General features: G+C 36.9%; 1 protein-coding gene across 2 annotated transcripts in view; it reads left to right on the forward strand.

Moving 5' to 3' along the window:
- The window catches only part of galt (galactose-1-phosphate uridylyltransferase), a 30,862-nt gene extending 24,045 nt beyond the window's left edge, over positions 1-6,817 (forward strand). For both annotated transcript variants that reach the window (XM_081613493.1, XM_008423850.2), the window contains 3 exons: positions 69-152; positions 5,506-5,660; positions 6,118-6,817. In XM_081613493.1, the coding sequence (XP_081469619.1) occupies positions 69-152; positions 5,506-5,660; positions 6,118-6,198 (320 nt within the window). In that variant the 3' untranslated portion in view covers positions 6,199-6,817. The remainder of the gene's footprint in view (positions 1-68; positions 153-5,505; positions 5,661-6,117) is intronic.
- The last annotated feature ends 19,516 nt before the right edge of the window (positions 6,818-26,333 follow it).

Genomic DNA, 26,333 nt, shown 5'->3' on the forward strand with positions numbered 1-26,333 from the left:
TTCCCATTCAAATCAAATTCCTTATTGCTTTTTTTCCTTTTTTTTGTACTTGTATTGTTGTTTATCAGGTCTGGCAGCTATCATGAAGCAACTGCTGACCAAGTACGATAACCTCTTTGAAGTTTCGTTCCCGTACTCGATGGGCTGGCACGGTAAGACAACTAGACAAATGCTTTTTGGTGGTTTTAAACATACTCTCTTGTGTTACAAATTAAATGGGTTCTTTTTTTGCATTTTGGATGGATTAGTGGATCTGAATACAGATTTGTAGCAACAAACAGGCTGGCTTTAAGGACTCTCTCTTACTTTTAATTGAAACTTAAAAGGTGAATTCACCTAAGAATCCTTAGAGAGGATGTTCATCTGTGACTGTAATCAATAGTGTGATGAGGAGGAGTTTTTGCAGTTACGACTGTAATGTACTTCCAATGCCACATCAAATTAACCAGCAGTAAGAGGATCAAAGGAAAAGGTGCTTTAGGATTGTGGCAGTCACACCCTGCAGGTTTTCAGCTTAAAATCCTCTTCAGCTCCACTTCTTTACACTCTTCATACAAAATCACCAGAAATTATTTCTTTACAACCTCTTTAGTCCTGTTTTTCCACCACCTTGCTTTTTATTATTACTTTCCATCCTTTCTGTTTATGTCATTTTATGTCCATTAGCTTTACTGTCCTCTCTTCTCCTTCTCTCTTCACTTATCTAAAGATTTGCACAAACAAAGTCAGATCAATATAATTTTACACGGTATTTCTCTCTACATCTCCATGTTTCATCAGTCTTCACTCAAAACTGATTTTGCGAAAGCAGCCATCATGCAACACAAGCATCACATATGAATATGTATTTACCCGTCAGATGTCATGGAAAGATACGAGTTGGGGTGCAGCGTACATCTTTCAGAGGTTAGATAACCATTGTTGCATTTCAATCACTGCCGCCCTAATAAATTATATGAGAACCCTCTCATCTTTGATGTCACCCTCATACTCGCCGTATTACCACTTCAATGCACACCCAGACACACTGGAATATTTAATGCATTAAGAAAGCTCTCTCGTATGTAAAGCAGGAGGTCTCGCACGTAAAGGGCACTCACTTGTGGTGTAATTCCAGACTTTTAAAGCAGATCAAGCATCAGTGCAGAGACTGAAACTGCTACATGTTCTTTTGGAAATTTGAATAATAAAGTGTCCAAAAATTGGAGAGCTGCTTTGACCTTTTTCTGTTTTATGTTAGGAAGCACATTACCATCGAAATGACCCACCTACTTGAATAAGTGCTGAAGTTTCATTAGCCAAGATTCATTGTTTGTTTGCTGTTTGATTTCCTAGAACAAAGTTATGAGATGCAGCGGTCAGCCTTTCACTGACCAGTTGAATTTAGCAGTTTTCTTTAACGTCTGACCATCTGATTAAGATTTTCTTTATAAGATTCTTAATGAATTTAATAGAATAGAACAGAATAGGATAGAACAGAACAGAACATTATCATGCAGGAAGACACGGGTTCGACAATATTGAATGTAATAGTGTAATTTTCAGAAAAATCTAAATTTGTTTTTATTTTCTATGAGGCATAAATAAAGATGACCTAAGATTAGCTCTCTACATGCATCACTTGTTGATGCGCAGATTCTTTCTGATATGTTATTCTACCCCTCCATTTCTGAATTATTTCCTTTTAACTTCCAGGAACAGACTGGTCAGAAATCGCGCATGGCCATTATGCAACTAAAATAACCCGTAAGATTGGAAAAATCCTGCTTGATTTAGTGAACGGGCTCACAGACTGGCATTAACTCACACAAGTTTAAATCCCCTCATGGAGGTATTCTTTTAAAGCTGTGATTATGTCATTCTATATGAGTTCAAGAAAATAAAGCCGTACCTTCTTTTAAGTCTCAACATAAGGGTGGATTTTATACAGTTTTTAAAACCTTCTTTCGTATTTGTTCTCTCTTTTTTTTTTTTTTTAAAGAAAGTTGCTTTCTGCGAACTAGCCGAAATGAAAGGTAGTTGGTAAAGAGAAAGATGATACAGTACTATGCTGTATGTGGTTTGGCTGAGAGGGCAGAGGGCATGAGCGGACACAAGCCTGGCTCCACTTTATTCCCTTTTTTTTTTTTCAATCACATATCAAATATTTACAGAAACTCTTGGTTTAAACTTGCCTCAGGTGGTCTTTGGATACGTTTTGGCTTTAATCTCATATTCTGTTTCGCTGCTCAAGACTCAAAGGTACAATTCATGTCAGAGGGATTACAGTGATTTGCTGAAAGTTATGGGTTAGAGGACTGGAGAGGAATGCTTATCGTGGTTGGATCTTATCCCACCTCCACACATAACGGCTGCAGTCATTATGGCATTACTAGGTCGCAAGCTTGGTTTGCTTTTCCATGTGCAGCTCATACCAAAACTACGTTTGAATCAGCAGCACCACACAGGTTTTTTTATGATTAGCAGTTTTTTTTTTTTTTTTATGATTAGCAGTTTTTTTTATGATTAGCAGTTTTTTTTTTTTATGATTAGCAGTAGCACTTGCCAGCTGTTTGGTTCAGAAGGTACACCTGACCCACTGCTTCGTTTAGCAGTTTTTCTTTTTTTTTTTGGAAGGGCCATCAACAAGGCTATTGACTCTCAATATCGTCTGATTTTTTTTCTCTCTCCATTCTTATTGTAGATCTTGCTGCCATTAAATGTATTCTCTTTATTTTGTTTTTTCTCCAATAGAAAGTACTCCAGTGCCATTGTTTTAGTGTGTAGCTACAGCTTTTGTTCTGGACAAAGTCATTAGCTGAGATTTGAATCCCATTAACTTTGTGTGTTCTTTGTCTTATTTCTCAATGCAAATACTCCATACTCCAGTTCAGTTTTTCACTTATTTCTGTGCCAAACGCACCTCAGAGAAGTTTCAGGTTGATCTTGCCAAACAATAGCACATTCTCCTACGTTTGAGAGATTTTAGCTTGGTTGGAATGTTTTCTTTGGAACAAATTACTTCTTTCTTTCAACCTTACTCCTCAGTCCAAGGAGATATAAAATACTAGACCTTGTCGTCAAATGTGGAACACAAGTATTTCTCTGAAATTTCTGAATCTTCTTCAGGACTGGCTCTTTGCCAGCTTCCCTGACAAGTTTCAATCTCGTTATTCGTTAGTCTTAGAAAAACGTCAATGACCCAGTAATCACTGTGAAAAGCATAGGATAAAATGTATTAATTGTAATAAGAATACTTCTCCAAGAGCTGAATTTTATCTCAAGTTAATCAGCTTCTCTACAATTGATAGCAGGTGTTAATTCAAGAAGGCTAAATGCCACGACTGAATGAAAAGGTGCTTCAACGAAGTATCAGTGCACTTATACAGAAAAGTTATTGTACCTCAACGAAGTATCAGTGCACTTATAGAGCAAAGTTATTGTACCTCCTTGTTTACATGATTTCCGCTACTAATTTGTTTTCCACTTGGAAGGTAGATGATATATGTCACATTATGTGTGGAAAAGGTTTTGTAAGAATTTATCCAAGTCTAATTGCATAAAATCTGGCCTTTTAACAGAGGTCTGTGCACTTTATGAAGTAATAGGGTATTTCATAACACACATTTATGTTTCAACACTTTTTCTTTGGAGGTGAGACAACACCTACGCATATGTGGTATGTCAGTTTGGTTCATTAGCACCCTCTTTTTTCTTGTACTTAGAGGAATTAAAGTGTGTGAAAAAGCTGAAATTGGGACAAATTATCAACTAAGAAAGCAAATGAGAAAAGTTTAGACTGATTATAACTTTATGAAATTATAATAAAATGGACAATGTATTCTTATCTTATTGTTGCACCATAACCGAGAACTCAGATAGGGTAAGATAATTACTTTTCAAACAGTGCTTAGATATTTTAAAAAGACACTTAACCTGCCATATTATTTCTCCTCTAAACGCATATCACTGATGAGGAGATTGTTGAAATTCCTTCTGTGTGCGTTCTGACCAACCACTTACTGGTTTTCTGGGAACAGTTTCCTGAAATCTTTGGGGATTTTTAAGACCAGAGATTCTGAAAACCTCCATTACTTAGTAGTAGAGCCATAAAAATAATATCCTTTTGTGTTTTGAATCATCATCTTTCCTAAAAGGTCAACACCCAATTCATCTTAAACTTTTAGACAGATAAGCCTTACATAATCTTTTGAACTTTTTAAACAATGCCGAGTTAAATGTCCCATCAATGACATTTGGCCTTTGAGGCAGTAAACTTTATTATTCAAAAGAGCAGGTTCTCCCTCAGAATGTTAATTTCAGAAACTGGACTTTTGTTCAGATGGAAAGCTATTTCCTGACACTGTTTGCATGCAGGGAGTTTGTTCCTGTCACACTGGTTGCCGCTGTAATTGATGGCCGACTGTCTAGGGAAACACGCTCATACATTAATACGCTTGCATCTACAAATAAACCTGGAGACCATTTAAAACTGGGTAATTGTCTTCTAATAGGAGTGCCCATCTGTGTTCATTCTTTATCTGTCTGCTTCAGGCTCGTCTTTGTTCCTTCGCTCTTTATCAATTAGTTTCCTTTATATTGCTCCTCTGCCTCCTTTATCTGTGTTTGATTAGTCCCCATTGTCAGTAAATGGACTCAAGAGAAAACACTTTCTTTAATCTCTCCGGGGATTTTCTTTTACTTCCATTGTGTTTTAAGAGAGCGTTACTGCTGTTTCTACTCTACTGATTATTTTCATTAAGTTAGTGTAGGGTAAAATAAAAAGGATACTATTGTTGCACATTAGTGAACATGTACCTTGCTTTATAACCCTCTGAAATGAGCATTTAGTGTAATTTTAGGGATGAAAAGTGATCTTAACACAATTGTTGAACAGCCACCCTGTGTTTAATCAGATGACTTCTTATCACAAAACGATGTTGTGGTGAAAGGTCTGAAAAGATTGAGGTCATTGACGTTTTCCTGTCAGATCAGACACACTGATAAAGGCAGAAGCATGAGATTTGTGGCTCATGAGAGCATGAGCCACAAATCTCCTTCAAATCTTCCGTTTTTCTAAAGAAATTTTGAAAATCACAAACTGTTCCAGAGTTTTATTTTCAAAGTTACTGTATAAAACTACCGGTTTGGCTTAACCTCCAATTTCTTCTTATTTTTTTTCTTTTAGAAAGGAATATGTGAGCTGCTTTCTTAATGTGACATAACTGAGCAACAGTTGGCATTTATAACAGGACATTTCTATTATGCAGTCCAAACCTCACTCTAGGTTGGTTTGGGATTTTAGAAGCCGTCTTCATGCAGAAAACAAACCTTCATGTATGCATGAAAAGATTTGATGAGAAATTACAGATGCTTTTGGAAATTGGAGTGTTTTATGGCAACCTCAGTCCATCTTAATAAGCTGAACAGTCACAGTTGGTATGAACAAAACTTTTTAATCAACATAAGGGCCGGTCTCCAGTCTTATCTTACCTTTCTTTCCCCTCCGTTATGTTTATTCTTCAGGAGCCCCAACTGGCCCTTGTTTAAAAGAAGACAACTCCCACTGGCAGCTCCATGCCCATTACTACCCCCCTCTGCTACGTTCTGCCACAGTGAAAAAGTTCATGGTGGGGTACGAGATGCTCGCCCAGGAGCAAAGGGATCTAACGCCAGAACAGGTAACACACTTTGCATTGTACAGCAATCTGCTCGTACTTTGTGTTCTGCAATACAGAATGCATAAGGATGACTTCAGTGCTTTGCTAAAGTATCCGTACTTCTTGAACATGTCCACATTTTGCCGCATTACAGGAGAGCTCTCCCATTTAGAATCTAATCTCAGCATAAAGACACTCAATGTGATACCGTGGGAGAACTGTCACATAACACTGAACAAGCTTCATTTAGTGGGAAAAGAAATGCAGTGGATAGATTAGAAATAACATTTTAGAGAAATTTAAAGATTAGATTTCGAAACATTGCCCCAAACTTGTCCCAAAATGGAAGGAGTTCTTCCATTTTTGCTGTTAAAATTTCCATGTTTAACAGTTCTAGTGCATGGCATAAAAAATAAGCCGTTTCTTTCTGCATTTATTATAATCTTAAAATCCACCTTTGCTTTTCTTTCCTTCTCAGGCTGCTGAGAAGCTGAGGAATCTTCCAGAGGAACACTATAAAACAAGAGAGAACCGTGAACAGGAAGCACAAAGGAAATGAAACAATCCCTTCAATTCTTGGAAGAGCTCAGTTTGGAGGCCTACCAACTGAAATGTGCCTTTAAGAAAACATAGGGAGCAATTGATGGTGTATTCCAGTACAAATTACGTCCCTGACAGTTTTAAATGTGAGTGTTGCATCCCCTGTCATTGCTTGGGGGTGCAGATTTTGAACAGAAGTCTAGACGTAAACAATGACACCAAATGCATGTAAGAACTGAAAAAGACTTTAATCAGTTCAAATCTGAGTTTCCTCACCACAGAACAACTTTCACGATAAATCAATTGATACATCTTGTTGCTGAAGGATGGTGTGGAGAGGTACGTTTTTGGCAAAGAGCAACATAAACAAAGCATAATGGGATTCGGTTTTCTTTCCAACTTCATGCTGTTGAAGGCAACTTCAACCTGTCTTTGAAGTTGAAGTTGCCAAAGTGAAAGGCAGCATCTGCAGACTCTGCCTAGGATGCATTTAAATTCCACTACAGGTTTCATACATATTTTTGCTCTTCTGTGTGTTTTACATACTGTTAAGAGAAGAATTTTAATTGGATGTTTTTTAATGCTTTTTTCTTCTTGCTGCGATTATTGATTTGAAATAAAACACAACTTGAAACCCACACTTTGTGCGTGCAATGTAAAATGAGAAAAACTTCTACTTTTCTCTCATCTCTTCTGTAAAATGTTTTTAATGGCGAAATCCATGGCAACATGTGCCTGTTTAGCAACATAATTAATTTTAATTCAAGTAAAACCAAAACATTCATTTAACAAGTAAGAATATATATGCAAGAGAAATTAGAAAAAGATGACATTTCAATTGATTCAGGCCTTGACAAAATGGTTAATGTCTACTTTGCTGCTGCAATTATTAATTTGCTTTTACCAGAGAGCAACTTCTGAGCATCTGCAGTTCTCACTGAACATTTTCCCTCCAGCCTTCACTGAACAAAAAAGTTTTACCGAGATCCAGGTTGGAAGCACAGCTGCCCTTTGTGGGATTTGCCAAAGACTTGGAAGGGGAAAAATAGGCACGTACGGTCGGAAAGTTGCGCCAGCAAAGACTTCATGCTTCACCCAAGTCAACGCACCTGGCGAACGTTCGCTCCCTGGCAGACAAAACGGATGATCTCTCTCAGCGTAAGAAACTCCGACTTTTACTGCAAATCCACTGGAATCTGAGTTTCTTTTGCTGAAAAGGAGCTGCGAGAGAAAAAATTAGAAACCAAAGGGCAAAAAGGACTAAAACTCAAAAATGTGAAAATCTTCTTATTCTAATATTGACCACAAATGTCAACGAAGAGTCTCCCATTCCAACACCCATCCCAAAGGTTCTTTTAAGTTTTGGTGGCTGGGGAGACCATTGGTAACCCTGGTCTTATGTTAAACTAGTTGGTAACTAGAGCTTTTTGACATGGTTTATTAACCTTCTGGAAGCTCCTTTTAAATGGAGAATCCATGTTTTTATGTCGTTTATGCTAAGAATGTGGCAACTGAAATTGTGACTTATTGAAACCATTTAACCATTATTAAAACCATTGCTACCTAAATGAGAGATTTGCCAATTGTAACAAAAAATAAACAAGTGTACAAAAGACAGTGGCAGGCGAGTGACCATCCTTGAACTTGTATCTTCTGCAGCTTAAAAAGAAGCTTGACATAAAGCCGGGATGGCTTTATGTCAAGCCATCCCGGCTTGACATAAAGGGGGAACACTCTCTAACTGATTCTGGAAACCTTATTCCACTTGCACTGAAACATTTTTGTTCTGCAACCGTCAGGAAAAGGGATCTTATCAGCTTTTTCCCATTTTCGATTTAATGATACACCAACTACTTCCCTCCAGGCCAGCTGAAAAGAAGTGCAACACGTTATCCTTTTGGGATTTTGTCTAGGAGGGTGTTGAAATTCAGCTGTGCACCTAATGAAAAAAGTTGCCATAACCACACTTGCACTCTTATATAGACAAAGACACAAATCAGTAAAACACACACTCACCGCCTTCATTATTCATACTCCTTTCCTTGGAGCAAAGTCTCAGGTTTTTCGTTAAAATATTGATTCCTGGTTTTGTTAAAATGTGCAGTTGAGCAGCAGAAGGTGTGGGTGAGGTTTACAGGGTGAGGGGTTCTTGGAGGGCATGGATGTTACCGTGTGTGTGTGCGTGTACGTGTGTGTGTAAACCCTTTTTTATGTACTATGACAGACTTCATTCTTTCAGGTCAATATTTATCCAGTCCTTCAGACTCACCGTGGATCCCCTTCTCATCTATTTCATCACTCTTCAGGGACTGTCCTGTGAACGCATGTCTCTGTGTTGCAGATATATATGCCTCTATTCCCTCACAGCAGGGAACATGTGAGCTTCTCTCTGTGTGTAACTACTTTTTGTCTCTGTTCTGGCAGAAGAATGAGCAGAGTTTGGAAACTCTGTGCCAGATTCCTTTGGCTTGTCTTTTTCAGTCAGCTCTGGTGATGAATTGTATTCCCAGTCCTGCTTAGGAAGCCAAATTGGCCTTATGAAGCCTAATTAGTATCATCTGTATGTCTCCATTGCAGCATCATGTCATGGAATACTAGCAGATTCAGAAAAGAAAATATTTTGAATCTTTTTAAATGATTTCAGATAGTGGGGGATTTCAATTTTTTACAATTTTTTTTTATGTACTACTAATACATGGACCTAAAACTGGTGATTCAGTTGTAGGTTATGATATTTAAGAGGGATTAATGTCATTCACTTCCTGTTTAATAATGGTTTCACACTGCAAAGTTGCAAGGCCGTTTCCTTTATGACTGGGATACTGTAAAGTTGATTAAATTTGGCTAGCAGGGAAAATACAGCATTTTTTGCTATAATCAAACAAATATAGAGGACAAAAGAGAGTTTGGAGAGTTGGTGAAGGACAGCGTTAATCAGAGAAGCACCCAAGAGGCTCGTGGCACTTCTGGGAGAGTGGCAGACATCCAGAGCTCAGGTTGGGGAATCTGTCAGCAGGACAAATATTTGTTTTGGACTCGACTGATATGAGCTTCATGGAAGAGTGACTGGTGAAACTGTGTGATGGGAGCCTCCAGGTGCGGGAATATAAAAAGACAGTCAGAGGTTATTGGAAGATGATGCAATGCAATCAGAAAAAAAGGCAGCAAAACTTTGCCTTTGGGTCTTATGTCCTAATATGTATGCTTAGGGTTGGAATTGCTTAGATCAAATTACCTCCACATGTTATTAGACTGGGCATAAATCCAAATTATATTTGGTGACAACATTTGGAAATATATTCATAGCTCTACATCAAATCAGACTGAGCTTGAACAATTTGTTAATATGCAACGTTTGAAGAGCTGTACCCCATCAATATTGCAGCTGCAAATGCAGTGCTTCTGCTAAACACGCTACCAGTGGGGTTTAATACAAATGCACTCCACACTTTTGGGATATTTGTATGAAATCCTTACATTTATGCATCATACTACTTTGTATTCACATACAATCCCAATGAAATGCAATGAATTTTGTGAATGGAACATAACATGGAAAGTTTTAGGGAGAATAAAAGGTTCTGCTAGTTTCATTTGGCAGTAAAATTTGATTTTTTTTTTATTTAGGCAGTCATTTCTTTTCTTTTTTTCTTTTTTTTAGCCATTCCTGATCTCACTTTGCTTAGAGCTTCACACTGACAGAAAGCAGCAGCACCAGACTTCAAAATAAAGCTGAAAACTTTCACAGTTGGCTCCTGGAACCATGTAGAGCTGTGTAATGACAATAGAGAAGGAATGATGAGTTTCATTGCATGTGGAGACTGTGGTTACAAAAGTGGTGAAAAACTCCCCAAAAACTTTGAAAACAAGATGCACACCACAGTCAGAGCTGGCACGTAGACAGAGCAAATGGCATTAAAAATGGTGTATCTGCTTTGTGTGCTGGTGTCTGCTCAGAATGTAAATGAACAATAGAGGGCAGTAGGAGACTTACAAACCACAGCAATGAGGTTCTAGACAGATGAAACTCAATATTAATGTAAAAAAAAATCTCGAACCATTTCTCTGCTTTTTTTTCCCTTTCAAAAAGTGTTTATACCCCCTGGGCCTTCTCCAAAAAAAAAAAAAAAAAAATCGTCAGTTCTCACTTTGCATCCACAATTTATATTAGGTGTTTATATTAGTATCAGACATGAAGTAGCACATTGTGAATTTTGAGGAAAATACATGGTTTTAAAGAAATGTTTACATGTAAAAAAATATATATATCTAAATTTAATGGCCTGCGCTTTTTTCCAGCCCCCGTAAGTCAATGCTTCAACCACCTTTCATTTCAGTTAAAGCTGCAAATCCTTTGGATACGTATCCATCAACTTAGCATATCCAGAGACTGAACTATCTGCCCATTCCTCCCAAATCAAATGCTGTCAGACACGATTAAGAATGTCTGAACATCATATTTCAACTTCTGTCACAAATAAGCAGTTGTGTTCATGTCTGTACTTTGGTCCATTCAAACACATGAACATGTAACCATTGCTTTTGCAGCGTCTTGCACCGACTGACTAACTTCCAGCTTTTCTGTCCCCCACTGTAGATATCAATATGATGCTGCAACCACCATGTCGTATCTATTATATGACAGTGAAAATGAAAAGCAATGTATTCGTAATGTATAAACTCTCTTACCGTTCACATTAACATATCTGAATCTAGAATAGAGAACATCCATTGTGTATAACATGAAGTGCTTGTGGCACAGTTTGTGATATTTTGTTATAGGATTCAGTTCTTGTACCAAGTGTCTCTTTCTTTATCAACAACATTCTCACTGTCCTTAAGCTATTTAGATGATCCTGTAGTTTTGGTTTTGTGTAATATTTTTTGTTTATTTTGTTTTCTTAACTGAAAATCTTTAAGCATGTGTCAAACATTGAGTTTCAAATAAATTATGGATTGTGAATTAAAGGGCAGCACGGTGAAGCAGCGGTTAGCGCTTTCGCCTCACAGCTGGAAGGTTTAATCCTGCTGGTTAGCTGTAGCTCTTGTGTGTCTTCCAGTTCTGCCCCTCTCTGCTTAACTTCTCTTCCCTCCAGTCTAAGAAGACAAATAGGTTAATTGGTGTGCCTGATTTGAATGCTGCCAGCCCAATAACTAGCTGTTATGATGATTTGGTCAGTGTGTGCACTGCTCAGTGTATACTCTAAATTGGCTCATTATATAAGCAGCTGAAGACAGTTTGTGTCTGGACCCGCAGTAAGTCGGGCAGTAGCAGTGCAATAAACAAAATCGAGCTGTCCTGTCTGCACTGTCCGCAGTGAAGCAGAATGACATAGTAAAATGTTGCTGAGGTTTAGCTGACTTGACAAAATACAGACAGAAACCTAGTTTCTCAGTTTTGCATATCAAAAGAAGACGGGTAGACATTCAACAGTGATGTCTACCACTGTCTATATCTGGATATATGACGAATAGATTGATTTTCTGCTTTTCTTGTACTCTTCCAGACCTGGGAAATGTTTTCATCACATTCTAGTTCCAGATTGAGTAGCAAACCCTCGACTGCTCATCTCCACTTTTATTAACTAATTATAACATTTAATAAACCAGCAGACGCATAGCTGTGCTAAATATTCTATACTGTTTCTGTTAAAGATGAGAACTGGAGGTGTTGCATTGTATCACATTTTTCCTAACGCATGCAAAATAAGCTACCGAGCGGCTTTACTTCGTCTATGGTAACCATTTTTCAGGTAGATACAATTACCAACTATAAGTTCATCCTTGTGTTCCAGTTTTTCTGTCTGTCTGTTCTTCCCAATTCTCTCCTGCATCATCTCCTCCCTCACCCTTAGGGGTAATTAATCTGCATGAAAGCTGACTAAGCAGCTGTTCGAGGTTATGCCTCTTTCTTTTTTTTCCTTTTCTTTTTCACAATGACAAGAGAAACGGATGCAATCGATGAAATACATCAGAGTTTTGAAGCTTTCATGAGAACCGCCAAGCAGATGGATTTCAGGAAATAAACATTAACTGCCATAACTGAGCTGAAACTCCCTTAACTCCATGTCAAAGAACTGCAGTGAACTGTTAGATTTCATTATCTAGCAGTAAATGTGTGGATTTTCTGCAGCTGCTGTAAATCGCAAAAAAAAAAAAGATCACACAGTTGCATTGAAAAGGGAAGACCGCTGTTTCAAATCCAAGTGAAAGCTGATCTTTTTTTCCCAATTATCTAAGATTCAAAATAAAGATTGCAAAATTACACTGCTTTAGATGATGAAACACACACACACACCTACGGAGAGACTGTGGAAGATAACCTCAGCTCTGGTCAAATCAAGATAAGCGGGACTGAACACTAAATAATCACTAGTTGTATCAGCCTCACTGAGCAGAAAAAAAAGACATTTTACTTTATTTTTCATTGCACTGTTTAACAATCTTTATCTGTGGAGCTGGTGTGTGGATGCTATCACCTAGACTGCTCTGTGTTGTTTACTGTTCCGTTTATTATCTTGTCTTATTTATTTTATCACCAAAGCAAGTAGATTAAATCCAGTTTTACTAGTGATCTGGTGTGATCCCCAAGTGTAATTTTATTTGTTTGTTTATTTTTTCATGGAAAGCCAGCATAGGTCAAACACTTTGACCTGCTGTCTTGTGTAGAAGGTGCCAAACTGACTACTTCATGTGATGGCATACACACGTTAATATTTATTCTTTAAATAAATAGCTTTGATTTTTCCTTTACTTCACATTTAATTAATTTTGGGAATAATAACAGTTATTTTTTTCTTGAAATACATAAAATAGATTGAAATGCATAATCAGTGGAAGCTATAATGTGACAACGTGAAAAAGGCAAATTGATGTACTGTATGTACTAGTGTACAAAAGCACACTAGAGTGACAAAGACGCATAGTAATTCTTGCTATTTATGAAAACAACTGTTTCTGTCCCCTTTTACAACAGTAAAAATAGTGATGCTATGTCAGCCCCTTATAAAATTATTCAAATGCTCTACATGCTGTGAGAAGCTTATGAAAAATGCCGGAGACAGCTTTATAGCAGAACTTCTTCTTTTTAGTTGTGGAGAGGGTAGAATGTTTTTAAAAATTCATGATGAACAACAACAATAGACACAGAGAAATATTTACGAATATATCTCTACACTTTTTAGCAAATATCCAGGCAGCATTTGTAGATGACATTAAAGGACTAGAAGCACACACTGCAGATGGAAATGACAAAAAGAAAATAAAACGTATTATCAAAGCTATTTTTGTATTTTATATATATATATATATATATATAACTGCTAGAACAGTAATTAGCTTAATCAAACATGAAATGTCCAAGTTTCACAAGGGGTTTCACAAGTCTGTCTACACTTGCATAAAAGAAATGATGCTCTTCCTAGATGCCAAGCGAAACATCACACTGAGGCTTTTTTTTTTTTTTTTATAAGAACAGAAGAAAGAAAAGAAGCACAGACTGTACCAAAGGCAAAGAGGCACAGACAACAAAAGAGTGCCACGGGCTTTATATTATCATATAAGGGCACCAGGGTGAAAATTGCAAAGTGACAACCATAAACATAAGAACAAAACTAGAGAGGAATGAGATCAGAGGAAATATACCCAAAGGACAAGAGGAATTCAACAAATAAACAATGGAATTCATCTCGTCATCTGGTAATAATGTTAATGTTGATAAATATTCATTTTAACAAGAATAGAAAGATCCTGGGACTAATGATTGTTTTTCAAAGTCATGAGTGTTACTTATAAATGGGAACCTTTTGCTTGCCATTTTAAAGCCAAATAACCTTTCTTCCCGCTCGTTCTCACTCTGAACCATCCTCACTTAAGCAAATGTCAACTGCAGACTACATCACTGACTGCCGAGGGTCTGCTAGACTCTGTACCTGCCTTACAATTAAGATTACTTTGAGTGTGCAGGTTGTCCTCAGTCACAGTGATTTCCCTTGGCAGGAGACAAGGTTAGCAGCCGCACACACCAACGCTGGAGTTTCCAGCGGCTGGTGCTCATGTTGCTATGGATGCTGCAGCTGGCGAAGCAGGGTTATGCCACATCTCTCTGTCACATTTCTCTGTCTTGTTTGTTTTTCTTATCTCCCTGCCCATGTCTGTGTACAGTCTCTGCATGAGCGCATCATTATTCCTGGCTTGTTTTTTTTTTTTTCCCCCTACTTCCTGGTGTCACATTCTCCTTATCGCAAAAAAAAAAACAAGATTTTTTTTGTTTTTTTGTTTACTACTCTCCTTCACAAGGACATAGTTAGCGCTTTGTCAGAGTGTTGATTAATAATGGTAAACCAATATCTGTTGAATCAATTGAACGGCTGACAGAGGGAGGCCAACCACACACAGAGATATTGACAGAAAAAGACAGGGAGTAATTGTTCCTTAAGCACCACATCTCGAGATAGATGGGTTGGCAACACCTGTGATTAATGGGGATGAATAATAAAGGGCTCCAGAAATATGTCAAACATGGCATATGAAGTGAACTTAGATAGATGTCCAAAGTGTGTGCACAAACTGCTAATCTACAGAAAAACTAATGTCATAAAGACATGTTAAAAAATGGAATAAGCAAAGACAAGCTGTTGAATCCGTTTTTTTGTTTTGCTTTTTTTTTAATCACAGCACACAAGGAACCATAGTGTCATGCTGTGTAAAGATCTTATTCTGTCACCTGGTTTCAAACATGGTTTGGTTTGTTTGGAAGGATTTGGACTTGTGCATAAAAGACTCGCCAAAAAAAAATAAATAAACAAACTAGAATGTATCCACCTAATGTGGGTAAAAATTTGTAATGGAAAAAAGCTGTTTGTTTTTTTACATTTTAACTTTACATGTAAGCATTTTTAGTACTTGGGATATAGTGTTGATCAAGTGGCTAAAACACAAAAGGGAGAGGAAACAATATCTTACATCAGTATTTGAGGATATAACTGAGTTATTTACGGTACATAAAATCTGCAGATTTGCATATTTTTAACAACATATCCAAACTCTTTGAAAAGAAATTGACCTTTTAATGTTAAAATGTGTGCAGCGCTACCTGAGAAGCTATTGGCTGGCAATTGGAAAACAACCAATCCAGGAGTGACATTTATTTTCCTTGAAGCTGATTGGCTTTATTCTCAAGAGAGAATATAAGTAAGACTTTGGATGTTAGCTTTGCCAAGACAGCTTCCACTGTGTGCATATTAAGGGATGGTGGTGGTGGTGTTTGAACAACAAAAATAGGCAGTTATCAGCGTGTTTAGAAAGTGACTCAACTTGATTACTCCAGCCCCTGTGAATACTAGAAATCCCCTATTTATGAGTTCTAGTCATTGAATCACAGCTTTTGTTAATTAAATGTGAGAAGTGTCAGTAAAAGAGTTATCCATAATATTCTAAGTAAATGTTTATTGTTGAACTCTACAATCTTATTGCTGCTTACTATGTGGCAGTTTGATGAGTAAAAAGTAGGTCTTCATTTCCATCTCTCCTGGCAAAATAAAACACTGCAGAAACCTTTCAATGTCAGCCATGACATGTTTTTGAGAGTCACAGACCGATTTAATTTTGCCCAGCCAAGGAGTTGCCTATAGTGTCAAGCAACACACAGCTTTACAGACCAGTGGAGTAAAAGCCACCCAGCATTTGATTGCTATTCAGCCAAACAGCCATCAGCCAGTTAGGGGCCATCTGGCCAGCCGGCAGCCAGTGACCAGTCACTGTAGCAGCCAAGCAAGTGTCAGCCAGTTGCCAGTCTGACAGCCAGGAGGCGATCATGAATCAATCCTTTTATGGTTGCAACAAGAAAGACCTCACCAAGTATGAGACGAAGAAGCTGAGGCTGCAAAATTCTGCTTTTTAAACCATTCCTAAGTCATGTTTTACTTACAGAAAAAGGGTGCGGCCATCAAGAAACACAATCAATTAAAGGGTGTGCATGGTCTGCTGAAACAGTGATTAGGTGGGTGGTATGTGTCAAAGCGACTTTCACAAGGAGGGAAGGACCCATGGTTTCCCAGAAGAACATCGTCATAAACATCCTGCTTCTGCTAGCTTGCCGTTTTCCTAAAGTACTTCCTACCCCCATGTGTTCATGAAAAAGAAAATCTGATGCATTAGCACGTCACCTTTATTCACTGATTCCACTTCTAACACTTTCTGCAGGTGGTTTTATCTGCCAACACGGCTCAGAAAAAGTACAGAGGCTAATTTCCAAGTATGCAGGCCCATAAGCAACAGTGCATTATGGATTCTGACACCTTTTTATATCAGAAGCAGCATAAACGTCTTAAGCAATTTAGCCACAGACGCGCATCTGTTAAATCGGACCACCTGGGCCAGACTTTGCTCCCAATGTGCATCACTGTTCATGCTTTCAAGCACTTTTAATACATTCTGACCACTGCAGACCTTGAATACCCTAGTACAACTTACTCTGACAGTTGTTTAGCCAAAACATATTGGGCCCTTGACATAAGAGCTCAAATCCTTGAGCCCATTTTCCTTCTTTTAACACATCAACTTTGTGGACGAAATATTTATTGCTGCCTTAAATGGCCCAATCACTAGGTGTCATAATGAAGAGATAATAACTGTTATTACATGCAAAGGCTCAACATGTTATGCCTCATCAGTCTATAGGTTCATGGTAATAGTTATTATAAGACTACAGATTGAAGAAGAATAAAAAATATATATATATTTGTGTCAGAGAAAGCAGCAGGTTCATTTTATTCGCTACATTCAGCTTATCCTCCTAAACATAATGGGAAATTAGTGCTAAACGTGACCAGAAATTAAACAATATTGTTCTTTGTTTGCTAACAGGAAACGGTGAACCTTGGAACTGGTATTTGAACATATTGTATAAAATGGACACCATATCTCTTTTGGTCTTCACTTCCAAGAGCAGTACGGCTTTAAAAAGTCCTTCTTTAAAAAAGAAAAAAAAATCTCAACCTTCACCATGTTTCTTTAGGGCACAATGTTTTCCTTTTTCCTATGGAATTAGATATTAAAAGTGGTCATAAATATCACAAATGACGATTCTTTACAACAGCAAAACTATATTGACATTTTATTAGATGTCTGTTTAAATTTATTTTACCATACACAACAAGTAGCGTTTGTTTTATGATACAAAAATATGTGATGATATGAAAATGAATCATAAACTCAAATAAACAAACTTTTGACTTTTGATGATATCCGTTGCATCATACAGAACTGAAACATCCAGCCAGCATTTTACGATCGCCTGAGGCAGCTGAACATCGGTAGATGTCTTTTTTCATGTTTGCTCCAAGTGCATGAACCCTTAGTTCCCGAGTGCTTATGTTCTTTATTGGAGATTTATAACAAGACAGGTCCACTGGAACATATTCACAGATCACAGATACACTCCAGTCGTATTGGTAATACTGACAGAGAGCAAAGTCGGGGTAATGCTACCTGTCAAAGCTCACCAGTAGTAAAAATCCTGCTTTATGTCTGCATCCAAAGGTTTGAGTCCTTTCCTTGACATTCAGGTTAAGCCAGGCATCTTCTAAGATCTGACAAAATGTGAGGTTTAATTTGAAAACTTTCATTACTTCTATAATTCCACCAAACCTGTCATTAATAACAGGAAGCATAGTTTTCTCTGCTTGCAGTCAGATGGCTGGTAAAAATATCTCAGTGAGGCACAGACCCTTTTTTAAAAAAATCAAAATTCTTTTAGACATTTGTTTAAAGTTTTCAGGATCTTAAAAAGAATCCAGTATTATCTTCTTGCCTTGATTTTGCTTTTAGGGAAACTAAAATTCCCTTGCCTAATTTGTGCGGAGTCAAGGTTCTCAAACTGCGGTACTTGGGGAGCTTTTAGTGGTACTGTGGGCGGGGGGGCGGAAAATTGGAATCAGCCTTTTACAAGTGAAATAAAAGCTAAAAGAAGGGTTGTTTCAAATGATTGAAGGATCTAACTCTTCTTGAACACTTGTCCTTTATTCCTCACTTAAATTGTTCCTTATCTGCATAATTAGATAAATGCTTTTAATCCACTTATTGTGCATTCACCCAATTAACAACTTTTGAAACAGAAAAAAAGCAGCCTCTCTGCATCATCCAAAAGCCCAAATGCATTTATTTACTGACATAGATGCTGTTAGCAAACTCACTTATTTTCTGACAAACGCTTTGGACCAGAAACATCATATTTATGGTTTTGAGAAAGTCAGATCTCATTAATTTGAAAAAAATAATAATAATAAATGTATGCAAAGAATGGACTTGTTTACACAAATCTGAAAACCTATTTGGCCCTATTAAAATTCTGAATGATATGCCTATTATGCAGTTTCAAAGGATTTAAGACTGAATTCCAGAAATTAATTTGTATCCCTTAGAAAATGATTTGTAATTTTCAGCGACCACTGCTAATGCAGCCCATGCAGCGATGTCAGATCAAATGTTTATACTGCCAAGCTAGGCAGTTGGTGGGCAGCAGCAGACAAAGCAGAGACAGAAAACAGAGGATATAATTCACACAGGCTCTCAAAGATTGGACAAGAACAGATTAGAAAAAACAATAAATAAACGAGACCCAAAATCAGCTGTGACGTTCATATGATAAAATCAGCATTACGGGCAACGCTGAAAAGCTCAGATAATTCTAAACTGGACTTTTGAACATGAAAATAAGCTGAATGTATGTAGGGGACTACACACTCACCAGATTTCAATAAGGCCAATATTGCACCTGTGAGATGTTGAGGAGTAATATCTTTACATTTGGGATGTGCAGCTGATAAATCTGCTTTAATGCTGTGATGCCATCATGTCAGGAATGTACCGACACTGTGAGGGACTAGTGATCTCTCCTTTGTGGACTCCACATCTTGCCCAATGTCTACTGGAGATGACTCCTTTCTCATACGTTATAAATTATGGATGGATTTCAACATCTTTGTTAATTAATAAAACTCAACCCATTAACAATAGCATCTCCTAAGAGATGGTTAAACCTACCCAACTTCTTTCCAAAAAGCAAAAAGCAAAAAGCCCAGCTGCTGAGTTAAAAAAAGACCTTTTCTTCTTCTATAAGAAACTACTTATTTTGTTTTTAGTGTAAAATGTTGGCAGAAGCAGTTTCATGTAAAAAATAATAATAAAATGAGCATAAATGGTGGCAGTGGTCTCAAACTGCTTTCCTCAAAGTTCAGTGTCCTGCAACTTTTAGACGTCTCTCTGCTTCAGCACACCTAGCTCCAATATTAGCTCATTAGCAGAGCTCTGTAGAGCTCGACTGCATGCTAGTGAGGCATTTTCACTATTTAATTCAAGTGTGTAGGACAAGGGACAAATCTAAATATGCAGGACTCTGGTCCTCGTGGACTGCAGATTGAAACCACTGTGATAGAGGAAGCAATCTGCTGTTACTTCTTCAACAAAGTCCTTCACATGCAAATTAAATGCAAGCTTCTCGAAGATGTCAGCTTTTTGGTTTGCTTCAATCCACGTAGCTCAGGACTGTTTGGATAACTGAAGATTTTTGTAGCAAACGTCTTTCGTTAAGCTGGATCAAAACAAGGCGATGAAGTAACAACAAAAAAAGATTTAGCACTCCAGCTCCTGTGCATGTAATTATTTAAAAAATGATTATATATTTTAGAATACACTGGCTTTGTTGAGAAAATTGAGATGTTAGAATAAGCGCTGTAACTCTTGATTTATCTTGTGAGCATTTTATATACATTCATTCTGTTACCACAAATAAAACCCCAAGCTCAAAAAATATACAAAGGATGATTCAATCAAAAAAAAAAAAAATTGAATGAAAAACAGTCAATTAAACTCGCATGCATTTTCGGCAGTGTGTGGGTCATTTTGAAGCGAGGCAAAACAGACGCTCCAAAAGAAAAAAAAAAAAAGAATAGTTTCTTAAATTAGAAAAAAATGCAGCTATTGAGCAAAAGCTCCTCAGAAAAGGGAGCTCATGGCCATCCATAGTTGCTCTTAATAAACAGACATGGGACTGTATGAGGTTCAGATAAACAAAATAAAAAAAGAGGGGGATAGTATGAGGAAAAAAATGTCTAGAGGGAAATGGCAAAAGAGAAAGGCAAACAGAGAGAGCAGAGGGGAAAAGAGAAATAAAACTTCTGCTTGCATTCACTGGATCAGCACACTATTTACCCGGAGTGGCCAATTTCTGTTGGGTGATGTTGCAGTAGGGAAAGTGTATATTTAAGTAATGCAATTTAAAAATTGATGAGTGCATCAACTTGTATAACATCAGTGTGTGCGTGTGTATGAATGTGGATGTGTGTTGATTTTCATAAGATGCCTCAGAGTGGTTTTTGAAAGTTTCAAAGTTATGTTCTTAGATAGTTTGTCTTTGTGCACTATTAGAGTGAGTCTGTCTGGTTTTGGTAAAAGACAATAAATGACATCTGGCAAAAAATGTGTTTACTTCTAAATGTAATAAAAAAAAAGTGAGATAGAGCTTCTTTGACATGTGATCCAATTATTTCTCTGGCTACATTTCAAACTTTTCTTATTAGACCTGATCAGTACAAGTTGAAAAAAATTATTCTATTCTGCTTTTCTTCCAATACTCAATAATATTGTACCCTTTGGTCATTCATTCACAGTCCCCTTATGATGCACTCTACTGAGTTTCCATCTTCATCTCAGTCCTCTCACATTGAGCAACTATATATATATATATATATATATATATGTAAAAAAATTAATTATAAAGAAAATGTAACTGTTTTATGTTGGTTGAATGTTGTTGAACAGGCAAACTGACCTGGAGTTAAAAACAAGATGTCATAACTGCTGCCATTGCATCCATTATTTGTGGAGTTTGGGGTTTAATTGAGTCAGGTTACATGGAAGACATTTTCTTTGCTGTCTATGTTATGTTAACGGTGAGTAAATAAAATGGATAAAAGCGCATTTCACAACAGAAAAAATTGTAATGACCTTGGCACAAATAAATAAATAAATAAATAAATAAATAAATAAATAAATAAATAAATAAATAAATAAATAAAAAATAGAGCACTTCTTTCAATTTATACATTGGAGCAGAAATAAACCAATTATTATTTGTTTTACATTGCTTCAACATTTCAGTCAATGACATTGAAAAAGCTTTTTTTATTTGTCTGATGCTACATTTACCTGCTTTTAAGACCTTTGAATGCTTTCTTATAATATCTTGCAGCATTATTTTTTGTCATTTTTAGGTGTATTCTTTAAAATAATGAAAGGAGGCTTAAATCAAAGTGATTTTCAGTCTAAACACCTGTGTGGGTAATTTGGCGATTCGGAAATGCCCAGATTTGGGGAAGCACAGATACAATGAACACATGATTACAAACAGCAGACTGGGAACCATAAAGCTAAACGTCATGTAACCAACTTGATATCTGTAAATGACATTACACTTTGAATTGCCTTGTTGCTGAAACTGTGCTATGTAAATAAAATTACCTTACAAATGTTGTTTAACAACTATGTCTAGCTGTGCTACCTTTTGTTGAACACTTATTATTGATAATTTTTTAAATCACCATCTATTCACTTTGAATGAATGTGTTAAAGGATTTAAGATATTGACAGCTACAGTCACAGCAGAATCCCTCCTCTGTACTTTCTCTCGTCAGGCTGCACTTTATCAAGGCTGCAGGCTTTTTGTGTTCCATCTATTTTGAATAATGGGTGGTAGTTCAGAAACTCCTAAAGTTTATCCAAAATGTAAGAACATCTGAAGACAAATTCTAAATCACAGTTATAACTCCAAACCCAATATTAACAGTAAGAGTACTAGCAGATAGCTGCAATATTGTTGCTGCTTAAATACACTTTAGAGCTAGAACATGTTCAGCATACAAGAATCATTAAACAAAGGAAACATTTTGTGAGGTTTGTCTTAATCTTTTACCACATTTTGTCCCTTTACAATCACAAACCTCCATCAAACCTCCATCAAAGACTCTTAGAGGAATAAATGGACATTTTAGGGTTGTAACATCACAAAATGTAAAAACATCGTAGAGGTATTAAATATTGTTCAAGCCATTGTAGTTTGATGATTTTGTCTTTTCATGCATGCACATCACTGCCGATTGTGACATGTAAAAGAAACGTCAAACATTGTCTGTAGCTCAACCCTAGAGGCCCTCTATCTTTCTGCCTGTCCATCACCTATCCATAACAAACCTCATCTTCACTTCACTGTTTTTAACCGCCAGCTCCATTCTTTCATCTTGGCAGTGGGTCTCTCTGGTATCTCAGACTGTCCAGAAGTTATCTTCTTCTAGCTTGCTGCCAAGAGTTTGACAGATTGGCCCCTAGCAAAAATGTTAGATTTTACTGTCAACTCCAAATTGCCATAGGGTAAATTTTTCAGCAGTCAGAAGATAAAATATTATACATAACACATTCCTCTTCCACATATCTGTGGTTGAAAGGTCATTCTGTGATTCATCTACAGGAGAACTGAAAAGTGGCAAAGAGGTAGTTCGTCTAGAGTATACTGTGTATTCAGAACAGCACAAAAAAAAAAAAAATCAACTAGCTCAACTACAACTATCAAATATTAACTGCACTCTTTCCACTACACTATTGTGACTTTAATGCTGATCACTCTACCAGCCTCATTGTGAAAATCAAATCAGTTTTATCATTATGAATTCAAACTTCCCATGGGTTTTTAAGGTGGACTTTAAAATAGTATAGGGTTTCATAATTTATGCAGTCCATGTCGTTTTTAAAAAAATATAAGAGTTTGTTAAATAAGATCAAATTTAATGCTAACCAAAGTTTAATTGCGCCCGTTAGTGCAAGCCTCCAAGAACATCGAATTTATGTGTATAATAGACATCAAAATGAACAGGAAAGGACAGAGATTAAGTGGATTTGACCACAAATTGGGTTTGTGACGATCCATCAATATCCTTGAAGGACCCAGTCTCCCCTTCACTCTGGCTGCATATCGGTCTCACAGAAGCTAAACTCAAATAGATCCCATGTTCCACTTTTTGTTCAAGGTATTTATAAAAAAATAAAAATAATAATAAGTATGCTGTAATTTATTATGCTTGTATTTAAATTGAATTGTGTTTCTATGGTGAGAATGTTTGCTAGTACAAAAAAACAAGAGGAAGAATTTGAGTGTATCTCACTGAGTGTATGGTGAGCCTCATACCAAAATGTTTTTGGGGGGTCGGGTGACAGTTGCAGCAGCGTGTGTGAAGAAGTATTTCACTGTGTCCCTTTACCACTTTGCTTCTCATCATCTCCAACCAATCTTCTCTTCTCTATGGTGATATTGTATGAAGAGAAGCTTGGCCTATTTTGACTTGTAGTGGGTTTCTTGTTTATTCAGTCCTATAGTTTCCTGTGGGTGTCTCCAGGGTAGCTGTGAACCTCGGTGGTCTTTGCCTCGCAGCCTCCTTACTATTCTAACTATTCTGCATCTCCAGATAACAAATTCAAATTCATGCACACATGTACCAGGGTTATGGAAACAGATATTTTTGTGATTTGTGATGTAATGCAACCAAGCCTCTGTATTTCCTCAGGAAGTCTGTTTAATGTGTTTGTTGCTGCCCCACTCGACACAGGCTTTCTCATAAAACAAAGTGAATTATAAACCGGGGAAGTATCTCGAATCATATAAATCTAAAGCAAAACTCAAATGACAGAACAACTTGCTTGGCAAAAGACATTGTGATCAGTGTGAGATTTTATTTTCTTTATACGTACCCATCTGAAAAGCATTGTACTTACATTGGAAATGTATGCAACAGACAACAAAACTCCAACAAAAATAATAAAAGAAAAAAAGATTTGTAATTACATATATTTAAAGGAAAATAATCATTTTAAAACAATTACCAGTACATATAGAACCGATTGTTTTCTTAAAAATAAAAAATAAAAACAACTTTTTGGAAGATAAGAGTTGGAGGAATCTGCGAATTACTGACTGTAAGAAGTGTAATCAGTTTTGTAACTACGAATCAAGGATTAGATTGAACAGATTTAAAATTTTCAGAATAACGTTGATTTCTCAAAACATGCCAAACTCATGGAAAATGCTAATCTTATTTGACAGATTAAACAAAATCACTCCAAATGACAAGATACTAGCGTGGATCATAGTCTCAGTCTCAGTTGTAGATCAGTGACCTTAGGAGATTGTTCAGCTATTCTGTTTTTTTACTCCCTATTTTTTTTAAACCATTTCACTAACTATTAACTTTGTGTGAAGCTATTTATCCTTTCATATAAAACGTTGAAAGAAGTTGCATAATGCTAAGACAAGGCCTTCAAGGAAGCACTTCAATGAATGTCTTTGTTTCTCGTTGTTTCTCGGTTCAGATCTCTTTATAGCAAAGAGATCTGAACCGACCAGTGCTAATTAACACACCTCTGTAATATTTAAATATTTTTAGGATTTTTTTATGTATTAAGATTTAGAGGCAATTGTAGTTATCGCATAAACAATTTATTTCTTTGCTCAGCCTTTTCTTTAACAAACTGCTTTCTTATCTGGATGTTCTGCTGAAAATTACGTACATCAACAACCCCATACATTGCTGCCAAGTGAATGAAACAAATGAAACCAGGCCAAAATTTTGTTTTCCATTTGCATTCATCTTGTCTGCCAGCTTTTGCACTGGCATTGTTACAGCACTGAAATAAAGTGAGACAGGATGTCAGAGCACAACCTCAATAAGGGATTAAGAACTCAGGACAGACATTATTAAAAGGAAAGGCGTAATTTCATTCCACAGATCTTAAATCCAGGGGCACTTCTGTCAGGCAGCCATGAAGCAGACAGCCGTTCTCACAGCAGCTAAAGTAGAATTTATTCTGCAAACATCTTGATATCCACTTTACGCATTGATGAAGTGTGGGTGGGTAAATTAAGATTTGTATTTTTACTGGGCACCAAGGTGCACATGAGAGTATGTACCAGCTGGAAGGTATTTACCCACTTCCCTTGGCATTTCAAACATTTGTCCTGAAGAGCTCATATCCAGTGTCCTCGCTGATTTTCATATTATCCGCTGAGCAGGGGCTCTTTAAAGAACAAGTTTTGGACTGCATGCAGCTTTTTCCATCTACTCCAGAGCTGTCAAGTGGAACCTCTTCTTCACATTCATTATCTATATGTCCACAAGTACATGTTGCATTATGTATTAGTAATACTACAACACCAATTACTGCTACATCTGGTAAAGATGTGCATAAAGTATTGACTAAATAATTTATTGCCGAGCATAACTGGATACAGAAACTTAGGTTGCACTCCTTTAACAGTGAACTTTGAGGGTAACCCAGGTCCTCACCCAATCTTGTTTGTCACAGTTCTAATTGTTTTACACTTGCAGATGCCACAGTAGATATGGGCATATCAATAGGTATTTTTAAGCCATTTTCATTTCCTGATGCATCAGATCAACAATCATCTTCCACTGTGAATAATACTCTTTCTTCCCCTCAACACCATTTTGAAGAGTGGCAATTACCATAATATTATATTTTTACCCCTATAAGGCAACAAAAAGTAAATAACTGAGGAAATACACTGAAAAATGAAATTGTTTTTAGGATTGTTACACATTTTTAAAAGGACTGCAAAGAAATATGGTTGGTGATTTATATCTAAATATTTACAAGCGACTAGTAATATTTAGTTTGTGTCCTAACTGTTTTTATTTACATTTGAGTAACATTTAATTTAAAGAACAAGAACTCGGCGGTACAATGAGCTCACCAGACTTTCAACTGGCTAGAACTGGGTGGACAGATTCAAAATGGTGTTGCAAACATTCCTCATGCTGCCTACTTTATCGTCAGCAGCCAAACTCATGTGGGCTGTGGTGTTTCAGTTATACTCAGTTGCTACTAAAGGGCCCAAAAGCGTTGTATACCACCATCAGCAGAGTGAACCACTGACAGACAGCGAGATGGATCAATATTTTTCATATTTACCACATCAAATTCTCTCCCTACTACCTGAATGTTGCAGCAGAAACAATAACTCATCCAGCCAGGGAACATTTTTCCAATCTGTTATTGTTTGGGGTTAGCGAACCTGTGCTAATGCTGGCC

Source organism: Poecilia reticulata, chromosome 12, assembly GCF_904066995.2.
Source record: "Poecilia reticulata chromosome 12, P_reticulata-male-v2, whole genome shotgun sequence".
Taxonomy (NCBI): Eukaryota; Metazoa; Chordata; class Actinopteri; order Cyprinodontiformes; family Poeciliidae; genus Poecilia; species Poecilia reticulata.